At 36.7% G+C, this 21,852-nt stretch overlaps 1 protein-coding gene across 1 annotated transcript in view; it reads left to right on the top strand.

Annotated features, from left to right (window-relative positions):
- Positions 1 to 21,185, top strand: part of rasgrp4 (RAS guanyl releasing protein 4) — a 28,206-nt gene extending 7,021 nt beyond the window's left edge. Inside the window, exons 2-17 of the mRNA XM_059330925.1 lie at positions 4,421 to 4,578; positions 6,562 to 6,673; positions 6,880 to 6,942; positions 7,036 to 7,167; positions 8,763 to 8,904; positions 11,465 to 11,638; positions 11,879 to 11,995; positions 12,952 to 13,227; positions 13,319 to 13,408; positions 13,699 to 13,803; positions 13,933 to 14,042; positions 14,170 to 14,317; positions 14,408 to 14,444; positions 15,469 to 15,600; positions 15,680 to 15,882; positions 19,220 to 21,185. Coding sequence (XP_059186908.1) covers positions 4,421 to 4,578; positions 6,562 to 6,673; positions 6,880 to 6,942; positions 7,036 to 7,167; positions 8,763 to 8,904; positions 11,465 to 11,638; positions 11,879 to 11,995; positions 12,952 to 13,227; positions 13,319 to 13,408; positions 13,699 to 13,803; positions 13,933 to 14,042; positions 14,170 to 14,317; positions 14,408 to 14,444; positions 15,469 to 15,600; positions 15,680 to 15,882; positions 19,220 to 19,330 — 2,110 coding nt within the window. The 3' untranslated portion in view covers positions 19,331 to 21,185. The remainder of the gene's footprint in view (positions 1 to 4,420; positions 4,579 to 6,561; positions 6,674 to 6,879; positions 6,943 to 7,035; positions 7,168 to 8,762; positions 8,905 to 11,464; positions 11,639 to 11,878; positions 11,996 to 12,951; positions 13,228 to 13,318; positions 13,409 to 13,698; positions 13,804 to 13,932; positions 14,043 to 14,169; positions 14,318 to 14,407; positions 14,445 to 15,468; positions 15,601 to 15,679; positions 15,883 to 19,219) is intronic.
- Positions 21,186 to 21,852: the final 667 nt, after the last annotated feature.

The following is a 21,852-nucleotide window of genomic DNA, read 5'->3' as shown; positions in this document are numbered from 1 at the left end:
AGCTATAGATTCAAAATCAAAATCAAAATAGAAGTCTCAAATGAAATGGACAGATTTGTCCAGCTTTTGTCCAGCTTTGTCCAGCTTTTCTCCAAAATATTTTTTATTTTATTTTCAGTTTTTAACACTTTGACATACAGCCTTTACATTCATGTATCTTCATTCGACTTCCATATTCTAAGATAGCTGCATTTACTTAGATTCACAAAATAAAAACAAACAGTACATAACACTTTGAACAGATATGCTCCTCCTGTTGAAGAAAATGGTAATCTATATACAATTGAGTATCGTTTGTAATTGGTGTAAATTGGTGTAAAGAAAAGCAATATGAATCTGACAAGATCAGAATCTGCAATGTCCACAAAAACTAGTTATCCACTTCTTCGTCCGTTAGATCTAAGTCTGTAATGTAGTTGATGAAAGGGCTCTCAAATACATGCTGTTTACCTTTAATATGTAACTTACTCTATTTGTGCAGCTTTTACTGCCAATGCTGCAGGCTTACTGGTACACTATGATTCATCTGCAGTAAGAAGCAGGCAAATACCTTCATTATAAGGCTCAAATATGTTCTGTGACTTTTTTTTTTTGCTATTTTGATAATTGATTAAAATATTGCTGAGCCCTGCAATAGCCAAACGTGTGTTCTGCCATTTAAGCTAAGGGAAACACAATTAGCATCATGATGAACATAAAGCAAAGGAGTTCAATAGACATAAGGTTTTCTTCCAATATAGATTGTTTTTAGAAATCTCAAGAGATAAAAGAAAAAACATAAAAAATAAACAAATTAGTGTGGCAGATATTTTTCATTTCCCAGTGTCCTAGTCCAGTGGTTCTCAACCTTTTTTCAGTGATGTTCCCCCTGTGAAATATTTTTTCAGCCAAGTACCCTCTAACCAGGGCAAAGCATTTTTGGTTGGAAAAAAAAAACAACTTAAAAACAAAGCGCTGTGCCATCAATGTCTAATTTATTAAACTTTGGAACTGATAAACACACACAAAATTAAAATATTTGAAAAAAAAAACACTTTTTCAAACATTTTAAATGTTAATAAACATAAAATGACTAAATTTATTGCAAATATTTCTCATCACTAAAATGTAGTGATTCAAACTAATGTAGTAAAAACAGTGAGCATAACCATTTAAAACTATAAAAATGAACCATTTAAAACTCCATAAATGTGCAAAACACTGCTCATTTGTAGTGGTCTCTCTTTAGAAAAAAAAAGAACGAAATAAATAAATAATGTAGTTAAATATAAATAAAGTGCACATAAAAATAATTACCAACATAAAGTGTACTCTTTTGGGATCATAGTAAAGATCTGTTCTCAAATTTTTTTTTAAATAAAAGCAGAAATTGCTTAAAAAATAAAAATAAAAGTATTTATCGTCTTAAAATATCTTTTTAAGAATCAAAAAGAAGACTAACATCTTAACATTACAAACTGTCAACACTGAATATTGCATTGTTGCACTGAACTGAGTGTTTTTTCACCTTGTGTAACGGTTGTCAAGGACCTCAACAACCGTTACACAATGGTGACAACACTGAAAGTATACAGCATTGATACATATATAGATTTTATTGTCAACACTAAACGTTACTCAGCAACCACACAAGCCTGCGTACATGTGGCCCAGTTCTTCTAGTAAGCAGACCTTTGTCTCCTCCATCCTGGAAATAACTTTCAGTAAATAATATCTTCTGCCACAGTATATACCACAATGGTTGCGGATCTTTAGTGAATATGTACGCATGCTGAAGCGAAATAGTTTCATGAGGAAATACTGAAGAATGACAATGGCGAGCAAACCAATGTTGGTGTAGACGTGACATATTTACTACTGACTTCAAATGTTACGTAATACTGTACTTTCCTCAGGCTGACTACTTCTTAGGGTATGCTGTAACTACTGATAGAAAGCATGCATTAATACGACAATGGCCAGAAATAATTTAGCTTTTAACTCTATGGAGTTTTGGGCTATTGTGTCCATTTTTGAATCCTTTTCATCCTGCCTGTATACACCACTTAAAAATGTTTAAATGCCATGTTGGTATTTATTTTTTCAGCACAACCTCACCTATATGACCTGATAATAATTGATTTTTTATTCTGACTTACTGGATCAACATTTTGAACCAAAAGGAAACAAAGAAAAAAACAACATAAATGTGATCTTGTGATTGTGTGTGGTCCTGTCATCAACTCTGGTTTTTATTCTAGTGGGACTCTATTTTATTTGTGTCTTGTGTGTTTAGCGTAACAATTTTGGTCATTTTGTGTCTTTTCTTTGTCATTTTGTGTCTTTTTGTGTCTTTTTCTGGTCATTTTGTGTCTTTTTTTAGTCATTTTGTGTCTTTTGGGGTTTTTTTTTGTCATTTTGTCTATTTTTTTTAGTAATTTTGTGTCTTTTTTTGGTCATTTTGTGTCTTTTTTAGTCCTTTAGTCCAACATAAAATATGTGATTTTGAATCTTTTTTTTAACTTTCAAAGCACTATCATGCTCAATAAAGAATTTTAAATGTTGCAAATGTCAACAAAGGTTGCAAATATAACATATAAGAGGGTTCCATCCAGTTCTATCATTTTATACTAAATATATTTGAGCTTGTCTCCAGTTTTACTTGGTATATCATCATCAAACTGAAACTGGCCTCATGGAGTTTACAGCCAGAACTTTAGAGGTAAATTTACAGTAGGGCTCCACGCTGCTTTGTTTTCTAGTCTGGATGTCATGAAGAAGTCTGAATTTGGAGCTTTTGGAGACTCCAGAGGGTTAAAGTGGATATCTGCAGTTTAAAACCACTTAACAAAAACAAATGTTTTGCTTGGTTTTTAAAACTTATACTCACAACACCAACACTAATTCATTGAGGAAAATCCACAGATAACCGATATTGAAATAGGCCTTTCCTATGTGGACGGTGCACCAATTTTGCACCAATATAAGTATGCAAACAAATCTGTCAACCACTTCTAGAAATGATATAAGTATAAAAATAAAATAAATGCCTAAATAAACATCAGTGCTGTATTTTCAATATCAGTCAATTACTGACCATTTAAAAAAAATAATACATGTTTTAAAAATAGCTAAAACCATTCCTTAATCACCCGAAGGATTATTTTCTGCATTTTATGTTGTGTAAAAAAAAAAAGTTTGATATCGGGGCATGTTTGAGCCTTTGATATTTGCCAATTTTAGCCGATAATATCAGTCCACTTATATATCAATCAGGCTGTAATTAAAAGGAGTTTAACACAACACAGGTATGAGCTCCATGCTCCACAGAGGATGAATCGGTACATTTACACGACACTTGAAAAAAACAAATTATTGCCTTAATCTGACTATAACTGGACAACTGAAGTGCTTGTAAACGTGTTAGTCTGACTAATGTTGCAGTTCTCCAACTCCGATTAAGACACCCAGATAATATGATTGGAATAGGACTTTCGCCAGCATTTATGACAAGACAACACATGCCGTATGACCCCGGAACAAAAACATTAGCCGGTCAGTAGCGATGGCAAAAAATGTCGAACTGAGGTCAACCGGAAAGGGCGCCATATTAACCCGCTGAAAAAATGCATATCACCACCCAGTGTTGAGAAAAGGGGGACATATTCCCGTCAGTTATGCAATTCTCTCAGTTGCATGTACACTGGGACAAGGACAGAAGTCCTATTAGACACCAATATCTTAAAACCAGATAAATTAAAGCTGCAAGCAGCGATGAACTGGCCCGAGCAGAGTGCACTGCTGATTATTTGTTTCTATCAAGATTTTTTTTTTTTAAATCTAGAAATAAGCAGGTTGAACGCTTAAAATAAGAAATCAACTCTTAAAACAAGATAAATTATCTAACACTTCTAAATCTAAAGTTTTTTTTTATCTTGGTAAGAAACAAATAATTGTCAGGTCACTCTGCTCGGGCCAGTTCATCGCTGCTTGCAGCTTTAATTTATCTTGTTTTAAGAGTTAATTTCTTATTTTAAGCGTTCAACATGCTTATTTCTTGATTTAACAATCCTAATTTAAGAAATCCCTCAGATTTAGTGTTTTTATCTTGTTTTTAGACACACCTTTTTTGCAGTGCAATGCTAACTACTACTAATAATATATAATAAACTAATAAGTTCTAGCATAATTTGCTGCCTGCCAGCTTCACTTGGAGAAACACAAGAAGCTGTGCAGCTGTTTGCAGTTGTTTTGCCAGTGCATGATGGTTCATAGAGCTGCAGCGCTGTAGAAATGCTTATCAGATTGAGGGAGCTGCGTTTCCTCAGATGCTGACCTGCGCTACCTCACCACACACTGCTCTACTTATTTCTAGACTACTTATACTCCCTGTCTGTCTCTCTCACTCTCTCACTCACTCTCTCTGCTCTCTCTCTCTCAGGAAACCAAGTGGAGAGGGCAGGAAGCTGGTCCAGCGGAGGAGGAACACATGCCCCAGTCCTCAGGACATCACCCGGGCCCTGCAGAGCCCCAGCTCTGCTCCCAGCGCCAGTGCTGCCAGCCTGGATGAGCTCATTCAGCGCTGCCTGAACTGTTTCGGTCAGTCTCTGTCCCTACGTGTTTGCATGCAGTCCCCAAGTTTGTCATGTGCCTTTACTCCCCATCACAACCAGGTTATATAAATGAGGGATGAGAGAGAGAGAGTGAGGGGGGAATCCAGGGTGAGAGAGACAGACAGGGAGACAAAGCAGTCTCATACAATCAGGCTTTGTTCTGCTGGGCTGTTCTGCAGAGGCCAACTAGCTATTCCCATGCACTGTTAAACTACACAAACCGCTCTCTTCTCTGCTGCTCTGCCCTTTCTTTCATTGCTCTTACTCTCTTTATTGGTCCCTATCAAAATAAAAGCACGTCTAGGTACCTCCAGTGGCATCCAGCACACTGATAGTTATATTTCATTTAAGACAGGGATGGGCAACTGGAGGCCCGGGGGCCGCATACGGCCCGTACCCTCACTTGGACTGGCCCTCAGTACAACTACTTGTATTTGAGCATGAAATCTTAAAAGTGCAGTGTAAAAATGCACAAAATTACTTCTTGCAATTAATGTTGGTCTGCTGTTCTTGCACTGAAAAAAAGAAACCACAGTAAGTGGTTATTTTTTATTTGCTTCAAACCTTTTGTATTTCTATTTATACTGTTATACATGCATTTGAGCATAAATTATGTTTTTGTGTCTTTTTGTGTATTTTTTTAGTCATTTTGTGTCTTTTATTGGTCATTTTGTGTCTTTTTTGGTCCTTTAGTCCAACATAAAATGTGATTTTGTATTCATATTTATACTGTTATACATGCATTTGAGCATGGTACAGGTCTAATAATAATAATAATAATAATAATAATAATAATAGCAGTGATGCAGACAGAGTTATTTTTTATTTTATTTTTTAATTTTTTTTATTATTTTTTTATTTATTTCTATAGCACCTTTCAAAACCAGGGTTACAGGATGTTTTACAAAATACAATATCATTGATGCAACACAACAGTTAAAACAAAAATAAAAGAATGTCATCAAAACAGTTAACAAACATTAGATAAAATAATAGATACAATAATATAATATAATATTGGTTGCACTCTTTATGTCCCATTATGATACAGTGTATGATGAATGGTACATCAAGTTGTTTTGACCTTATTTCTGAGTGCATCTCATATATTGGGTGAAATAACGGACCACAACTGGGGCAGGTTATCATTTCATCACAAAGTTAACACAGACACAGATTCACACCTAAAAACACTCAAGTTTAACTGACTGAAATGAACTGAACTGATTGCACTGCAAAAAAGGTGTGTCTAAAAACAAGATATCTTCCAAGCCACTTAGAAGGTCAATCTTGGTGTCAAAATCTGGGTCAAGGAATCATTAAAGCTATTGAGAATATCACTAGATGATTATTTGATTAGACTGGTAGGGAACTCGCTTCAAGTGCTGCAGCATGTAATCCTGAGTTGAAAATGTTTGGAATCTATGTTCACGGGAGAGTGTGGATTAGCTGCCATGTACACTGCTCAAAAAAATCAAGGGAATACTTTCATCTCATGTCAGATCTTGTATATACATTTTTCCCAACAGAAAATAATTTGACACCACATTGACCTCCTAAGTGGCTTGGAAGATATATATTGGTTCTCATAGACTTTATATGGCTGCCATCTCCGATCCACAATCTTGATGAAGTGGCTCCTACTAAAAATTGAAACCTATAGTGATAGAGAGCATGTGGAAAAAATGTGGTGCTTTTGTCCAGCATGTCCCCATTCTTCCTAGATCTGGTCCTAAGCCGCCTGACTAGATAATTTCCCTCAGATTTTGTGTTTTTTTCTGGTTTTTAGACACCCCGTTTTTGTAGTGCAGCCTCACACCTACAGGAAAAAAAACACTCAAGTTTAACTGACTGACTGAAATAAACTGACCTAAACTGAACTGAACCGATTTGAACCACTGACCCTCTGTCCAGCCCACAGTTTGCTCTTGTTGTTTTTAACCTCACTGCTGCTGTGTTTTGTTTGCAGATTCAGAGGGAAAGCTCTCCAGCCCCAGAGGGTCCCAGCTGGTCCACATGACCCTGATGATGCACAGTTGGGTTGTGCCATCTCAGATGTTCGCCCAGAAACTTCTCACTCTATATCCTCCACTGTCACTCAGTGCAGAACTCTGGTCCCACTGGTGCACTGCTCCTGATCACATGTCCACTCTCATTAATCAGATCAGGAAACAGCCGTGGCTTTGTTTTGTTTGTTGACGAAGCAGATTTGAAGCACATATCCCTGCTGGTGTAATGTTGTTTCATACCTGCACAGTGTATTTAGACCCTTGACTCGTTCTTCCACTTATAAGGATTGTCCATCGGACAAGAGGGGACTGAGGCGGACCCAGATCTGCCACCTCATCAGGTGAGTACGGATGGATGACAGACTGTGACAGAACTGGTTATCCTGCTCCGTTTGCGGGTAGTAAACATATTTTCTGTGCTGCTTCGTTGCAAGGCAGTGGATCAGCCAGTTCCCGGCGGTGTTCGAGGCAGACCCCCTCCTGGAGCAGACGATGGGGGACCTGTGGGCGCTGGTCCGCTCAGACGGAGAGGAGACGCACTCACAGCTCATCGACACCTCCTGCTTGTGAGCCGGGTTTTCATTCAATTCACCATCATGCTGTAGTTGCAGTTTTCCAAAATATTGAGATTGTTTCTGAATCTCTGAAGAAAAATGCAAAAGACAAAAGAAACTTTCCATACTTATATATATATATATATATATATATACACAAACAGTCTTACATGATCAAAGGACAGGAGGTTGTTAAAGATGAAGTCACATTTTAACTCTTTATCAGACGAAGAACTATATTTGGTAACTTCAGTGCAGTGGCGGTTCTACACAGGGGCCTCCAGGGGCCACTGCCCCTGTGAAGAAGGCCTTGGCCCCTGTGGCCCCTGTGTCAAATTAATAATCAAATGATCGATTTATAATGATGAACAACAGAACAATTCTTACCTATTTTTTGTTCAAACAATATCTCATTGTACACAAAATGAATAATATGAATAATATTTCGAGAAAAAAGTTGCAAAATTACTAGATTAAAGTGGCAAATCTACAAGAAAAAAAGTTGCAGATTTAAGAGATTTAAAGTAGCAAATCTGCGCAAAAAAGTTGCAGATTTACGAGAAAAAAAGTGGGGAAAAGAGCAACTTTTTTCTCGCAGATTCACCTCTTTAAATCTCATAAATCTGCACATTTTTTTCTCGTAGATTCGCCACTTTAATCTCGTAAATTTTTTTCCCAAAATATTACCCCCCTCCCCCGGGTCCCTATGGCTTTTTTTACACATTCTGGCAGTATGTAATATCCTCCAATATTCTCTAATAAGTTAATGTTATTAACCCTTAATAGGGCACTCATTGAAATACTTGCAAATTCCAAATTTCAACCCTAGAGAATATTGGAAGATATTACATACTGCCAGAATTTGTAAAAAAAAAAAAAAGAGATTACGAGATTAAAGTGACAAATCTACGAGGAAAAAAATATGCAGATTTATGAGATTTAAAGTGGTGAATCTGCAAGAAAAAAGTTGCTTTTTTTTCACTTTTTTCTGGTAAATCTGCGACTTTTTTCACACAGATTTGCCACTTTATATCTCTTAAATCTGCAACTTTTTTTCTTGTAGATTTGCCACTTTAATCTAGTAAATTTGCAACTTTTTTCTCTAAATATTATTATATTATTATCATACTGATTGGTCAGATGTCATGGTGTCACTGTCTGTGACGTAGTCTGATCTTTGCTGATTAGCTGGAAGACATCCATGTGGTTCTACGACCAAACAGAGAGACATGGGGACCTCATTTTGATATCCACTGAAGTTACCAAATATACTTCTTTGCCCAATAAAGGGTTAACATACATGATCCAGACATTACAGAACAGTGAGAAAAACTTCGAAGAAACAATAGAACGTGGATTTGGAACACAGCCAGTCAGATACTTGTCAGGCAAAATATATTGTAATCCCCTGCATTTGTCCATGAGACATGATTTAATTAAATGTGGTGTAAATGTTTATTGTTTAAATATCAAGAATCTAATACGATTTTCCCACAATGCCCTGGAGGGATTGTGATTTGGTCATTTGGCCACAACTCAAACAAGTTTTTCTATAAATAGGAAAAAAAAAACTATTTCTGTTCTGTTGCTTGGCTTTGTTTCTCTAGAGGCCCTCATGGGAACATATTCCAGGCACCTTCACCCTCTGTGAAGAAGAGGAAAGTGTCTTTGATCTTCGACCACATGGAGCCAGATGAGATGGCTGAACACCTCAGCTACCTGGAGTTCAAGAACTTCTGTAATGTTTCAGTAAGTTCAATGAACAACTTCTCACTCGTTGGTGTTCTTACTCGTTATGAACATTTTCACGTTATAAGGACAGTTAGCAGAAAGCAAATAAGAAACACAAAAAAACAGAAAAGAAGCAAACAAACAAAGGCTCAAGGGATGATTGGGTCATAACGAAATCAAGCAAACTTGCCTAACTTAAAATAAAATACTTCACAGTAATACATACAGTATGAGAGAGCTGAATTATTGGCTAAATAAACACAACATTTTGCCCACAAGAATAAACAAACCCTCTGGGATCTGAGCCTATTTTGGCCATTTTTAAATACTTTTGATTTTGCCCTTCATGTACCACATAAAAAATGTTTACTATACCCATATTTGGTATCCATTTTTTCTTCACCTTTATGATCTGACAATTATTTTCTCACTTTAACCTACTTTATCAACATATTGAGCCCAAAAATCATGAAATCCGAGTTGAAAAATTATACTATTTACTACAATAAAAACCACAAACATGCTCAATGAACTGTTTTGGAACTTGAAAATGTAAACATAGGATATAAATATATGAACATATAAAAAGGTAAAATTTAAATATAATAAAACTATATACAAAAAAGTCCCATAAAAACATGTATATGTATAGGCATTATTTTTTCCTTATTAGCTGCAACTCTTCAAAAACAAACTATGTGCAACATTACATATTATCAATATTATCTTATATTAATATCATATCTTTGGTTTTGCATGACCTGGGAATGTCAATGTTGAATGTTTTTTTGTTAAACTTCACGTGATCTGATCAGGACTGAACAATCACAGACCCCAGAGGGTTAAATCAGAGCAAACAACAGTAGATGATAAAATATATAAATGAAAGTTACAAAAAACTAGAGACAAAAAAATCAATAATTTTAAGCTAAATTAAATAAAGAGGTTTTCAGCTGTCATTTAAAGATGTTCTGTCAGGATTGGGGCGGGTATTCCATCGTTTTTGGCCATGATTTAACAAACTGTGCTGCCTATTGTGCATATAGTTTGCTGTATTTTAAAACCCATCATTTGAAGATCTGATAGCTTGTGAATCATTATAAAATGGCAAAAAAAAATCTGCAATGTAGGCCAGTGAATCATTAAGAGCTTTAAAAACAAGTGCAGCTAAAACAAGGGACAAAACCAAGAAATGTAGCTTAAACTGGGGGAATGCTTATTCTCTCTCCTCAATGTTTTGGTTAAAAGGCTTGTAGCACAGTTCTGAATCAGCTGAAACAAAACTTCAACTAAAAGTACTTATTATTTACATGTCCAGATTAAAATCCTACGTATTAGAAAGTAGTGTCTTATATTCTTGAGAGGTCAGGTAAGATAAGATATTGAAGAACTGTTTTCTCTTTCAGCAGAAAAGTAGTGTAGTATATTCTATTGTTACTTTTAATGTAAGTCTTCTGTTTTAGTTAAAAGGCCCCATTCTGACCTCCTGATTGTGTAACAGTCAGGTTCAAACCAGAAATAACTTTCTATAGGACTTTGGGATTTGTCAGATATTAGAGCCGTTTGGGAGCAGAATATAAACAGTATGAGTTGTATCGTTTTAAGGTTAAAAGTAGACCTAGCGGCATATGCATGTACGAAAAATGTGCGACATACATTAACTGTGGGCTGTCACAATTCTGGTTTACAGAATGTTTAAATCAACATGGTCTCACAGGAATCCGTGAAATAGCCACGGATTCGCTTAACTCAAAATCCCAGGAATGGCCACGGAATCACTCAAATTTCCGTGAAACTGACACGGATTTCGCTACAATGCAAGTTAATGACAGTCATATCCCGTGGCTATTCCAACATACAAAGTGATTATGTACATTCACTGAGTGAATATTTAGAAAATAAAACATATTTCTCACTAGAAATGTGATCAAAATCCATTTTTATGCAGAAACTAAGTCAAAATATTGATTTTTTCACTAAAAATGAGAGAACTGTCCGCCATGTTTTTTGTTCTGACCGCCTGGACCTTAAAAGTCACGTGACTTGGAACAAACCAATAGGAAAAAATGTCCATGGAATAGTCACGGGAAATTGCATTGTAGCGAAATCCGTGTCAGTTTCACGGAAATTTGAGTTATTCCATGGCTATTCCACGGATTTTAAGTTAAGCGAATACGTGGCTATTTCACGGATTCCTGTGAGACCAGGTTCGTTTAAATACGCCCTGACACAGAGAGAAAAACTCAGAGGACACAGGACTAAATTGGAGACGGGACCTTCTTTTTTCAGCAGCCCTTAAGATTGGACAAGTGTTCTCCTGCTGTGCCTCGGCAGTGTATCCTGATGTCTGATAATAAAGAAAACGAAAAGGAACATCGACATGCTCTTTCATTCATTTTCTCACTCAAGAGAGGTAGTAATTCCACTACAGTAGTTAGAGCTTAGGACTAGCTAGGAAAATATGTTCTCCTCTGTGGTCAATATCTGGTTGGTGAAATGTCAACTAGGTTGAACTTGGTGACAGATTTAAATGGACACCTGAGTGCTAACGTTGTTTCCTTGCGATCTGATTGGCCAGTTCCTGGACTACCGCAGCTACGTGGTGCGAGGCTCGGTGAGGGACAACCCTGCTCTGGAGCGCTCGGTCATGATGTGTAACGGGGTCTCCCAGTGGGTCCAGCTGATGATCCTCAGCAGACACACGGCCCAGCAGAGAGCCCAGGTCTTCACTAAGTTCATCCACGTGGCTCAGGTAAACCAGCCGAGGGATCAGACATCACACTGCAAAAAAGGTGTGTCTAAAAACAAGAAAAACACTAAATCTGGGGGAAATTATCTTGCTGCATGGACAGATAATTTCACTTGACAAGATTTCTGAAATTAAGATTATTAGACACACCTTTTTTGCAGTGTACTGAGCTAAGAGACTCACAATTGTTTGACTGACACCAACTGAAAATGACTTCATCTCACTTTGCTCTTTACCGTGTAGAAACTTCGAGTTCTGCAAAACTTTAACACTCTAATGGCAGTGACCGGAGGCCTCTGTCACAGCTCAATCTCACGCCTCAAAGACACCTCAAACCTGCTGCCTCCTGACATCACTAAGGTATTTGAAATATTACTCACAACCACGAGGCAGTCTGCTGAGAACTAAAGCTATAATGATTATTAATTATGATTACATTTTTCTGTTCTGAATCATTTTCCTTCTTGGACTTAGCCTTTTTTGGTTTCAGCATCTTCAAGTGAAATTGTGGTATTGTTACTTCTACCTTCTCTCTCTGTCAAGATATTCTGTGCACGTCAGCCTTATACAGAAACACAAATTTGCCTTTTTCTCTGCATCTCCACAACATTAATCAAAATTGTGACATTAATAGTGCTGTTAGTTTAACAACAAATTCTCTTTCAGATTTGTTTTTAAGTAACAAAATAATAATACATCAATAATAAATAAAAGCACATAACCCTTTGCCTTTTGTTTGCATCTCTATATCAAAATTGTGACTTTAATTTGTTCAGGAAATATGGTCAGAACAAGTTAAATGCAATAAAGGACACTCTAATAACAGATTAGAATTATTAAATGGGTTTAAAATTAGCCTCATAACAAAAATAAGCTTTTTGAAATTAGCTGCTTTTTTGCTTTTTTTTTTTTATTTCTGTTTCCAGCCACACCCATATTTTGGAGAGGTCAAACACAATTTAGTTTTTACAAAAAACAAGGTTTTTTTTTGTTTTTTTCCAAAAAACACAAATAAAAACACCAAAAAAACACACAAGAAACACAAAAAACACAAAAGAAATCCATAAAAAACACAGATAAAAACACACAAAATTACAAAAAAAACACCAAAAAACACACAAATACAATTTTGTTTTCACAAAAAACAAGTTTTTTTGTTCACTTCTTGACCATCACACCAGGGTGTTGAGTATGTGTCACTTAGGGATTTCAGTGAATCATAAAGCTAAATATGGGATATAGTGTTTGTTACACGGGTGTCACCATAGGTTCTTATGGGTTAAGTCATTCCTCTCTTGATCTCTGTCTCGTCTCAGGCCCTGAGTGAGATGACGGAGCTTCTCTCCTCGCGTAGCAACTACATCAACTACCGGCGGGTTTACAACGAGTGCAGCGGTTTCAAGGTGCCCATCCTGGGGGTCCACCTGAAGGACCTGATCTCGCTGAACGAGGCCCTGCCAGACTACATAGATGAGGAAAAGATCAACCTGAGCAAGCTGCAGCACCTTTACAGCAACATCAACGACCTGGTGGGCATCCACGCCTGCTCGCCGCCCTTCGAGGCCAACAAAGACCTTCTGCATCTGCTCACGGTACAAGACACAAACAAGGATTTTTAAGAATTCAGTTTAAAAAAAACAATACACAAGAACATCTTAAAATTATGTTCTTTTAATGCTTCAGCTCTCTCTAGATTTATACTACACTGAGGATGAGATATATGAGCTTTCATACACCAAGGAACCCAAGGAACCCAAGAACACCAAGATCCAGGTCAGTAGAGCTTCATGCTTTACTTTGAAGTCGAGCTCTATCTAACGCCATCAGGCTCACACTTGTTTCAAACCGTTTTCACAAGAGGAGGGACATGCGTGTGTTCTCTGTGGGTGTAACATCTTTATCAAAACAAAAGCACACACTCTGTGCTGAAATACATCAAAATCAGCCACATCAAAGCGCTGTACGTTAGGGAAGCGTGTTATGTGGTGGGTGTGCTCTTTTTTCTCCTTCTTGTTTCTCACAACCCTTCTTCATGTGTCATCACCGTCTGTGTCGCTCCACAGCCTGTAGCTCCAGTTAAACCGCCCGCCGTGGCAGAGTGGGGATCAGGAATCACCCCCCGGCTCGACCCCGACACCATCTCTAAACACGTCAAACAGATGGTGGATGTGAGTATGTGACACTGCAACGACCTCCCGTCTTTCACTTCCTTATTACTCTGCACTATAAAGCAGAACTAACCAACTGCTCTCTGACAAGTGCAACTGAATGTCTGACTGCTCTGTTGCCCCCTGCAGTCCGTCATGAAAAATTACGACCAGAACCAGGATGGTTACATTTCACTGGAGGACTTTGAGAAAATAGCAGCCAACTTCCCCTTCTCCTTCTGCACGCATGAAACTGACAGGTGAGGAAGCTGCAACACGCACAAAGGCCTCTGGCCGTGACGCGGCTGCAACAACAACATCAATGCTTTATAGAAACCGCACCTCACTTACTCACTTTTGTGTTGCACTTTGGAAAATCCTGCTCAGGGAGGGTCAAATCAGCCGTGAAGAAATCACCTCTTACTTCATGAGGGGAATGTCTGTATGTGCCAAGCTGGGCTTGAACTTTAATGCACATAACTTCCATGAAACCACGTATAAGCGGCCTACCTTTTGTGAGACTTGTGGGGGCTTTGTGAGTATCCTTTGTTGCCATTTTTGTTGTTTTTATATAACTGGCTATTCAAAAAGGCAATATCACATTTACCTGTCTGTCCTCTTTTAGCTGTGGGGAGTCATCAAACAGGGCTACCACTGTAAAGGTAAGATCATAATCCATGTCCCTTTATCCCCCATTAAAGAGTAATTCGCTTCTGTTCCACAATATGAACGTAAACCTCAGCACGTAGCATTAGACAGTTATTTTTCAAATCAAACCATATAAGAGAAGAGCAATATCTATAATATCTATGGAAAATACATTTTTACAGACTTGCATTCATGTGATGTTGGTCCTCCTAACTTGTGTGGTATGTGTATATGTATATTTATGTGTGAATGTATGTGAATGTATATATATATATATATATATATATACATATGGTGCCTGCTCAGGTGCTCTTTGGGTTCACCCTAGAGTGCACAATAACAATTACAAACTGCAAAACAACATGAGTTATTAATATCTCCTCACATCTTTATTTTTGGTATATGAAATATACTCCGACCCAAGGCCAAACGACTCATCCCCATGCTCTATGATCCAGCTCATGAGCCTTTTTGCAGAGCAGATTTTAGTCTGTATGCATTGAACCCCAATTATATGACGCCGTTATTTTGTGGTGCTCAAATCAAGAGAACTTTTGTAAATTTAAAAACTGGATTCTTTAACATCTTTTCATTGAAAATACACTGAGCATGTTTTATTTACAGTAATAACTTTATTTATATAACAGATAAGCTCATTTAAGTTTCTAATTTACATGCAAATAGACTGGTTTATAGTTTTATTAATCTATTATTTTTTCTGCTGTTTCTGTGTGTATAAATAGTAAAAACAAATAAAATGGTACATTTCCATAGAAACCTGTGTCTGTTTGTTTGTATTCTGGCTTTGTGGCAGCTTTATACTTTGTTCATTTTTAAAAATGAAAAATCTGACTGATAGCCAAGTTTGTGTGTAGAAAAAGGAGCCATGCATGTGATGTAAGGACAGACTGAAAGATGCTGAACAGAGACAGAAATTAATGCATAGGAAGTTGACAAATTTGAACCAAAATCTCCTGGACTTCAGAGGTTTAAGTAGCTGTGCTTCTGTTAATTCTCAACATTTTTTCTGTCTTTCAGACTGTGGGATAAACTGTCACAGACACTGTAGAGATTTGGTGGGAATGGAGTGCTTGAAAAAACACAAAAACACAACTGGGTCCTGCCCGTGCACCCCGGCCCCCGACTCCAGAACAAAGGGCAACAGCTGGAGTACGTCCTTTCTCCAGAATACGACGCTTGAAAATGACTTGAACGCAGCATGCTGATGTCTTATTCTTGTTCCCGTCAGGTTCAGAGGAGGAGACCTTCGTTTTCCCCCAAAGTAACGAGACAGAAAACAACTCCAGCTCCTCTCCTTGGAAAAATAACGCGGGTGATTTTACGCTGTCGGACCGCTCCACTCAGACAGATCCTGGAGTTTGGACACCTGAGAAAAGGGACAAGAGAGGAAACCTCCACAACTCTCTCGTACACGCATCCCCGGACAGAAGGGTGAGACAGGATGTGATTCCCTGAAAGCAATCATACAGGAAGACAGTTTCTAGACCTTCTAGACCTATGCTTATGTCACAAATGCTCAAGGCCCCATATGGGGTCAGTTCAGAGCACAGATTTCTTAAATTAAGATTGTTAAATCTAGAAATAAGCATGTTGAACGCTTAAAATAAGAAACTAACTCTTAAAACAAGATAAATTGTGTAACACTTCTAAATCTAAAGTGTTTTTTTTATCTTGGTAAGAAACAAACAATATGCAGGTCACTCTGCTCGGGCCAGTTCAGCTTTAATTTATCTTGTTTTAAGAGTTAATTTCTTATTTTAAGCGTTCAACATGCTTATTTCTAGATTTAATAATCTTTATTTAATAAATCTTGTCAAGTGAAATTATCTGTCCATGCAGCAAGATAATTTCCCTCAGATTTAGTGTTTTTATCTTGTTTTTAGACACACCTTTTTTCCAGTGAGCTACTTCAGGAGCTTATAAATGACGAGTCAATCACAAATTTAGGCTGTTTAGAGTGTAAATGAATTCATTTCAATAACTTCCCTTACAGTAATTTTCCTGCAGATGTTAAGCACTTTGTAAAATCTGTAGTTTAAATTCTGCTGGTGTATTAAATTGAAGTAACTTCACTTATGAGAGTCTTAACTATATTATATTAGGATTTTAGAATTCTATGTTAATTTTAAGCCTTTCAAAATAAACATTTGAACCTGATGTCCTTTTAGTGGGGGAAGTGGGACTCGCTTGTTCAGGAAACAGTGAAAGCTCCGAGAAAAGATCTTGTTCAAAATGATTGTGTGAGACTCAAACATAGATTATTTGTGCGCACACATTCACAGGCAGTCACACTCTGTATAACTGTAAAATTATATTTAATTATAGAATATAGAATTTCACAAGCGTCTCCTGGAGTAACACTTATGATGCATGTTTTAGATAGATATCCAACTCAGCTGATTTGAATGATGAACTCAGCATGAACTCCTGAAACTGCTCGATGACAAGCTGATCATTCGAATCAGAAGAGGGAAATGTAAAACATGCAGGACAAATGGCCCTTCAGGAGATTTTGGAAATGCTGATATCATGTATTGTAATTTACTGTTGTGTAACATTTTCGTTAACTGAAAGAAAAAGAAAAACAAGTTTTTTTAAAAACGATAACTAACTGAAGAAATCTATTTCATCTATCTGGTTTCATGACTTAATAAACTTATTGGGGCTGAGATGGATCAGACAAAGGAAATAAAGGAAACATTTATTGTGACCTTATTGAATCTCGCACACAACAAATACCCCATTACAAAAAAACTAAAACTAATAAAAACTAAACTAAAACTAAGCATTTCCCCAAAAATAAAAACTAATTAAAACTAACTGAATTTGAAAACAAAAATTGACAACGAAATTAAAACTAAAACTAATGAAAAATCCAGAACTATTATAATCTTGGTGGACAGGACAGGGAGACAGAGATGAAAGAAAAGAAATACAACGTGAGGAGAGGAAGAAGGTTAACCACTAACTGAAGTGAGATTTTCTGATGAACCAACCCTAAGCTTTCCCACAACAAAGAGATAAACTCCACCCACCAGCCACTTTATTAGCCAGCAAGGTGTGCCTAATAAAGCGGCAGTCTGTTCTGATGCTGCTGTAGTCAATCTGCTTTGAGGTTGGACGTGTTGCACTTTCAGAGACTCTGCAGACCGAAGATAGAAAAATATAAAATAGCCTACAACAATAACTGTACTTCACACATCACCCATTCAAGTACAAAATTTGATAAAAGCACACCACAGTACAAATCAAGTTTACAACTGTAGGTCTAAGACCTGCCTTATTCAGAGAAAAACCCTCAGCAAAGGAAAAAAACAGGAGTAATCAGGGTAAATATCTACCGCATTCTGGTCTTATTTATAGGGTTGACAGCTTCTGGGACAAAGGACTTTTTCTATAGGTTCTTCCTGCCATCGGTAGCCTAGACCAGTGGTTCCCAACCTTTTTCTTGAGGGACCCACATTTTTACCATTGTAAACTTTAGCGACCCCCCCATTGTCCATTGCTTCTATGAAGCCGAACTCAATGTGACTTTCATGGTACCCTCTCTTTTTCTTTTTGAGATTTTCAGCATTTTCGTCTCCCTGACGCTTCACCATTTTTCAATTAGCTCTGTGTTTCTGTTGTTGGGTGAGGTTACCGCTAGGTGAGGTTACCGCTAGGCGAGGTTACCGCTAGGTGAGGTTACCGCTAGGCGAGGTTACCGCTAGGCGAGGTTACCGCTAGGTGAGGTTACCGCTAGGCGAGGTTACCGCTAGGTGAGGTTACCTGTGTATACTGCAGGAGGGATGTTACACATGTCCTTATTCTCGCGATATAGCCTTCATTTTTAAACTTTTCTGTAGTGATTTTTCTATTTAAATAAATGAATAAACGTTTAATGTTGCCCTTATTTAGTTGTTTTTGTCCCACTAATTAATTAATTGCTGACTCATCTATATTTAACACATTAGATTTTTTACATCCCTTAAAATCAAGAGGGCTTCGCAACCCCCCGTCAATCTTTGGCACCTCCTGTTGGGAATCACTGGCCTAGACCGCTTCCCTGAAGGTAAAAGCCCAAATTGGCTGTACATGGGATGAGAGGGGTCATTAATTATCTTCTCAGCTTTACTTCTAACTAATTCATCATAAAGACAGCTCAAATGATTCTGTGGCTTCCTTAAAATTTTAGAGGCCATGTTCACTATTTTCTGCAGTTTGTTTCTTCCTTTAACCCTCTGAAATCTTGGGCTGTTATGTCTGTTAAAAAATCTTTACCATGCCATGTTGGTATCAGTTTTTTCAGCACAGCCTCGACTATACGTCCTGATAATTACTTTTTAACTTTGACTCAACTGATCAAAATTTTTAACCCAAATGAAACAAAGGAAAACATAAAATCTGATCTTGAAAATTATGATTCACACACAGAAATGTACATGTTGCAATTATGAAACAGGTTGCAAATATAACATATAACAGATAAAATGAGGAAAATATGTAGTTCTATACTTTTATACTAAATATATTTGACATTATCTCCGGTTTTACTTGGCCGAATATCATCAAAAAAAAATCTGGTATGGAGTTTCAAGCCAGAAATTTAGAGGGAAGCTGATGGCAAGACTTGATGTTGCTTCATTTTTATGTCTTCACGTCATGAAGAAGTAATGTGCAGCTGCTTTCATGGACTCTAGAGGGTTAATATTTAGAGCTAGTCAGAGCTCTGTATGACCGGCCAGGTGAGTTCCTGATTTTTTTTTGATATATCTGATCTGTTTTCCAGATGCACACACTGCCACAGAGGGCCCGAGGCTGCTCCATGCCCGTTTCCTGCCTGCAGGAGAAGATGGAGGAGCTGCATCTCTACAAAGACAAAAGCAGAGAGCCGGACTGAACGCTCTGTCTTCATCTGACATTTCCTTCTCATGGACAAAAAACCATCCAGACACCAGCACGTGCCTGGTGATGAACTGATTTACTGGCTCTGGCTCTGTACGGACTCTCTACTGTTTCATTATTTTATTTTTGTCGGTCTTGTTAGTTTGGTGTTTAGGTTTAGGCTTCAGACATCGACTGTAATTTATAAAAACACCTATTTTTTTGTTCTTTTTAGAGCAGGTGCCTTGGTTCTCTGGTGCTAAGATTCAACCTCAGTCCATTAAGGTCATTTATGAAAACAGACAAGAGTTTCCCGGTCCTTTATTCACATGATTCATGCAGGGTAGGAAATTAACACTAACCTCCACCAAATTCTGGTTAATTATAACTTCGGCAGCTATATGACAACTCTGCTTATTATTTCAGAAGCAGACAAAACATGCTACTTGTTTGGCTTTTGGTGAAATGTAAACATGAGATCATTTGTCAACCAGTCGATTAATATTGTAACTGTGTATAAGGTATCTATCCCTTTAATATCTTTGGTTATATTACAACCCCACTACCCAAAAAAAGTTGGGATGCTGTGTAAAATGTATATAAAAACAGAATGTATCAAATTCAGATGGGCATATACATTGTAAAAAATGAGAAATAGGGCGAAAAATAAAAAATTGCATATCACCATAATAGACACTTTTAATTACCGTAAATCAAGGAATAGTACAAAACTTTTGAAAACACAGTTTTACTGTAAAAATATTTTTTTAAATTAATGTTAAATTAAAGGAGAAATACCATATTGTCACAAGGACACAATTACCCTAAAAATAAAGGGACTACTCAGTCTCAATTACAGTTTTGGTTGATATTCACATATACATTTACAGTAGAAAACACACTCACTGTGTTTTTTTACGGTGAAGTTCTGGCAACCAAAGCTGCCAGTATTTTACCGTAATATTAAACAGATTTTTTTCTACAGTGTAGACATAAAATTAAAATATTAAAATATCACCTATGTAGATGCTTTTAATTACCGTAAATCAATGAATAATATAAAACGTTTTAACTGTAGAAAACACACAGTTTATTTCATGTAAAATTAAAGGAGAAATACCATATTGTCACTAGGACACAATCACCCTAAAAATAAAGGGATTATTCAGTCAAAATTACAGTTTTTGATAATATTTACATTTTAATTTACAGCAGAAAACCCACTCACTGTCATTTTTACGGTGAAATTCTGGCAACCACAGCTGCTGGTATTTTACCGTAAATTAAACAGATTTTTTTTACAATATAGTCTGAACATTCGCTACATTGTTCATTGTACTGTTTTCAATTGAATGTAGGTCACAAGGGATTTGAAAATCATTGCATCGTTTTTATTGCATTTTTCACAGTGGCCCAACTTTTTTAGAATCTGTGTTGTAGGCCAGACAGGTTGGCAGAGCCTTTTCTTTGCTGCAATATTTGATTTCCATGTGATTAACTACCTTCAAGCATATGGAAGTCCATTTCTGCCAGTAAAAGAAAACGGTTGGATGAAAGATCCTCTTAGTCATTATGAGAAACTTTTAGTTTTAGTATCAAAAAACAATGATACATTATCTCAAAATAACTTGGTGTGTCAAAACGAGAAAGTATAATTTAGCGAAACTATTTTGAGATCCTGATTATTTTGAGGAAGTTTTTCATTATCTTGTGATACAAAGTCGTTCAGAGTTCATGCAGCTTTTTAAGAGTGAAATGTAAGCACTAAAAACAAGATAAAAACACTAAACCTGAGGGAAATTACCTTGCAGCATGGAAAATACAAATAAGCATGTTGAATGCTTAAAATAAGAAATTAACTCCAAAAACAAGATAAATGATCTAACACTTCTAAATCTTAAGGTTTTTTTTTATCTTGATAAGAAACAATTTGCAGTTCATCGCTGCTTGCAGCTTTATCTAGTTTTAAGAGTTAATTTCTTATTTTAAGTGTTCAACATGCGTATTTCTAGATTTAATCTTAATTTAAAAAATCTTGTCAAGTGAAATTATCTGTCCATGCAGCAAGATTATTTCACTCAGATTTAGTGTTTTTATCTTGTTTTTAGATACCTTTTTTGCAGTGTGCAGGAACATTTTAATGCTCCTATCTTAATTCCTACAGCTTTTCGAACCGCTTCAAAGCAGCAGGTCTGGACTACTCATAAGAAAATTAGAAATACAAGAAATTGGTGACTTGCCACTTAGTGGTTCTGAGATTATAAAGTTAAGTTTCTCATTTAAATGACTAACTGGATGTTTTTCTTCTTTACATTGGCAGAAAAGGGTTTACATGCTATCTGGTTTGATTCATGGTTAAATTTCCATAAGATGTTAAACATTTTTATCATTACAACACAATGTAAAACTTTTTTTTCTTACTACCCATCCCTTGTTTGGTTGGAGCTTGTAAAGTCTAATCCGTTTATTTCCTGCCCTGACAACATTTTTGACCTTTAAATTACTCGGTTCAACAGTTCATTCAAGGTTCAGCAGGAC

The sequence above is a fragment of the Centropristis striata genome, chromosome 4 (assembly GCF_030273125.1).
Source record: "Centropristis striata isolate RG_2023a ecotype Rhode Island chromosome 4, C.striata_1.0, whole genome shotgun sequence".
Classification (NCBI taxonomy): domain Eukaryota; kingdom Metazoa; phylum Chordata; class Actinopteri; order Perciformes; family Serranidae; genus Centropristis; species Centropristis striata.
This window is presented reverse-complemented; position numbering and strand designations above follow the sequence as displayed.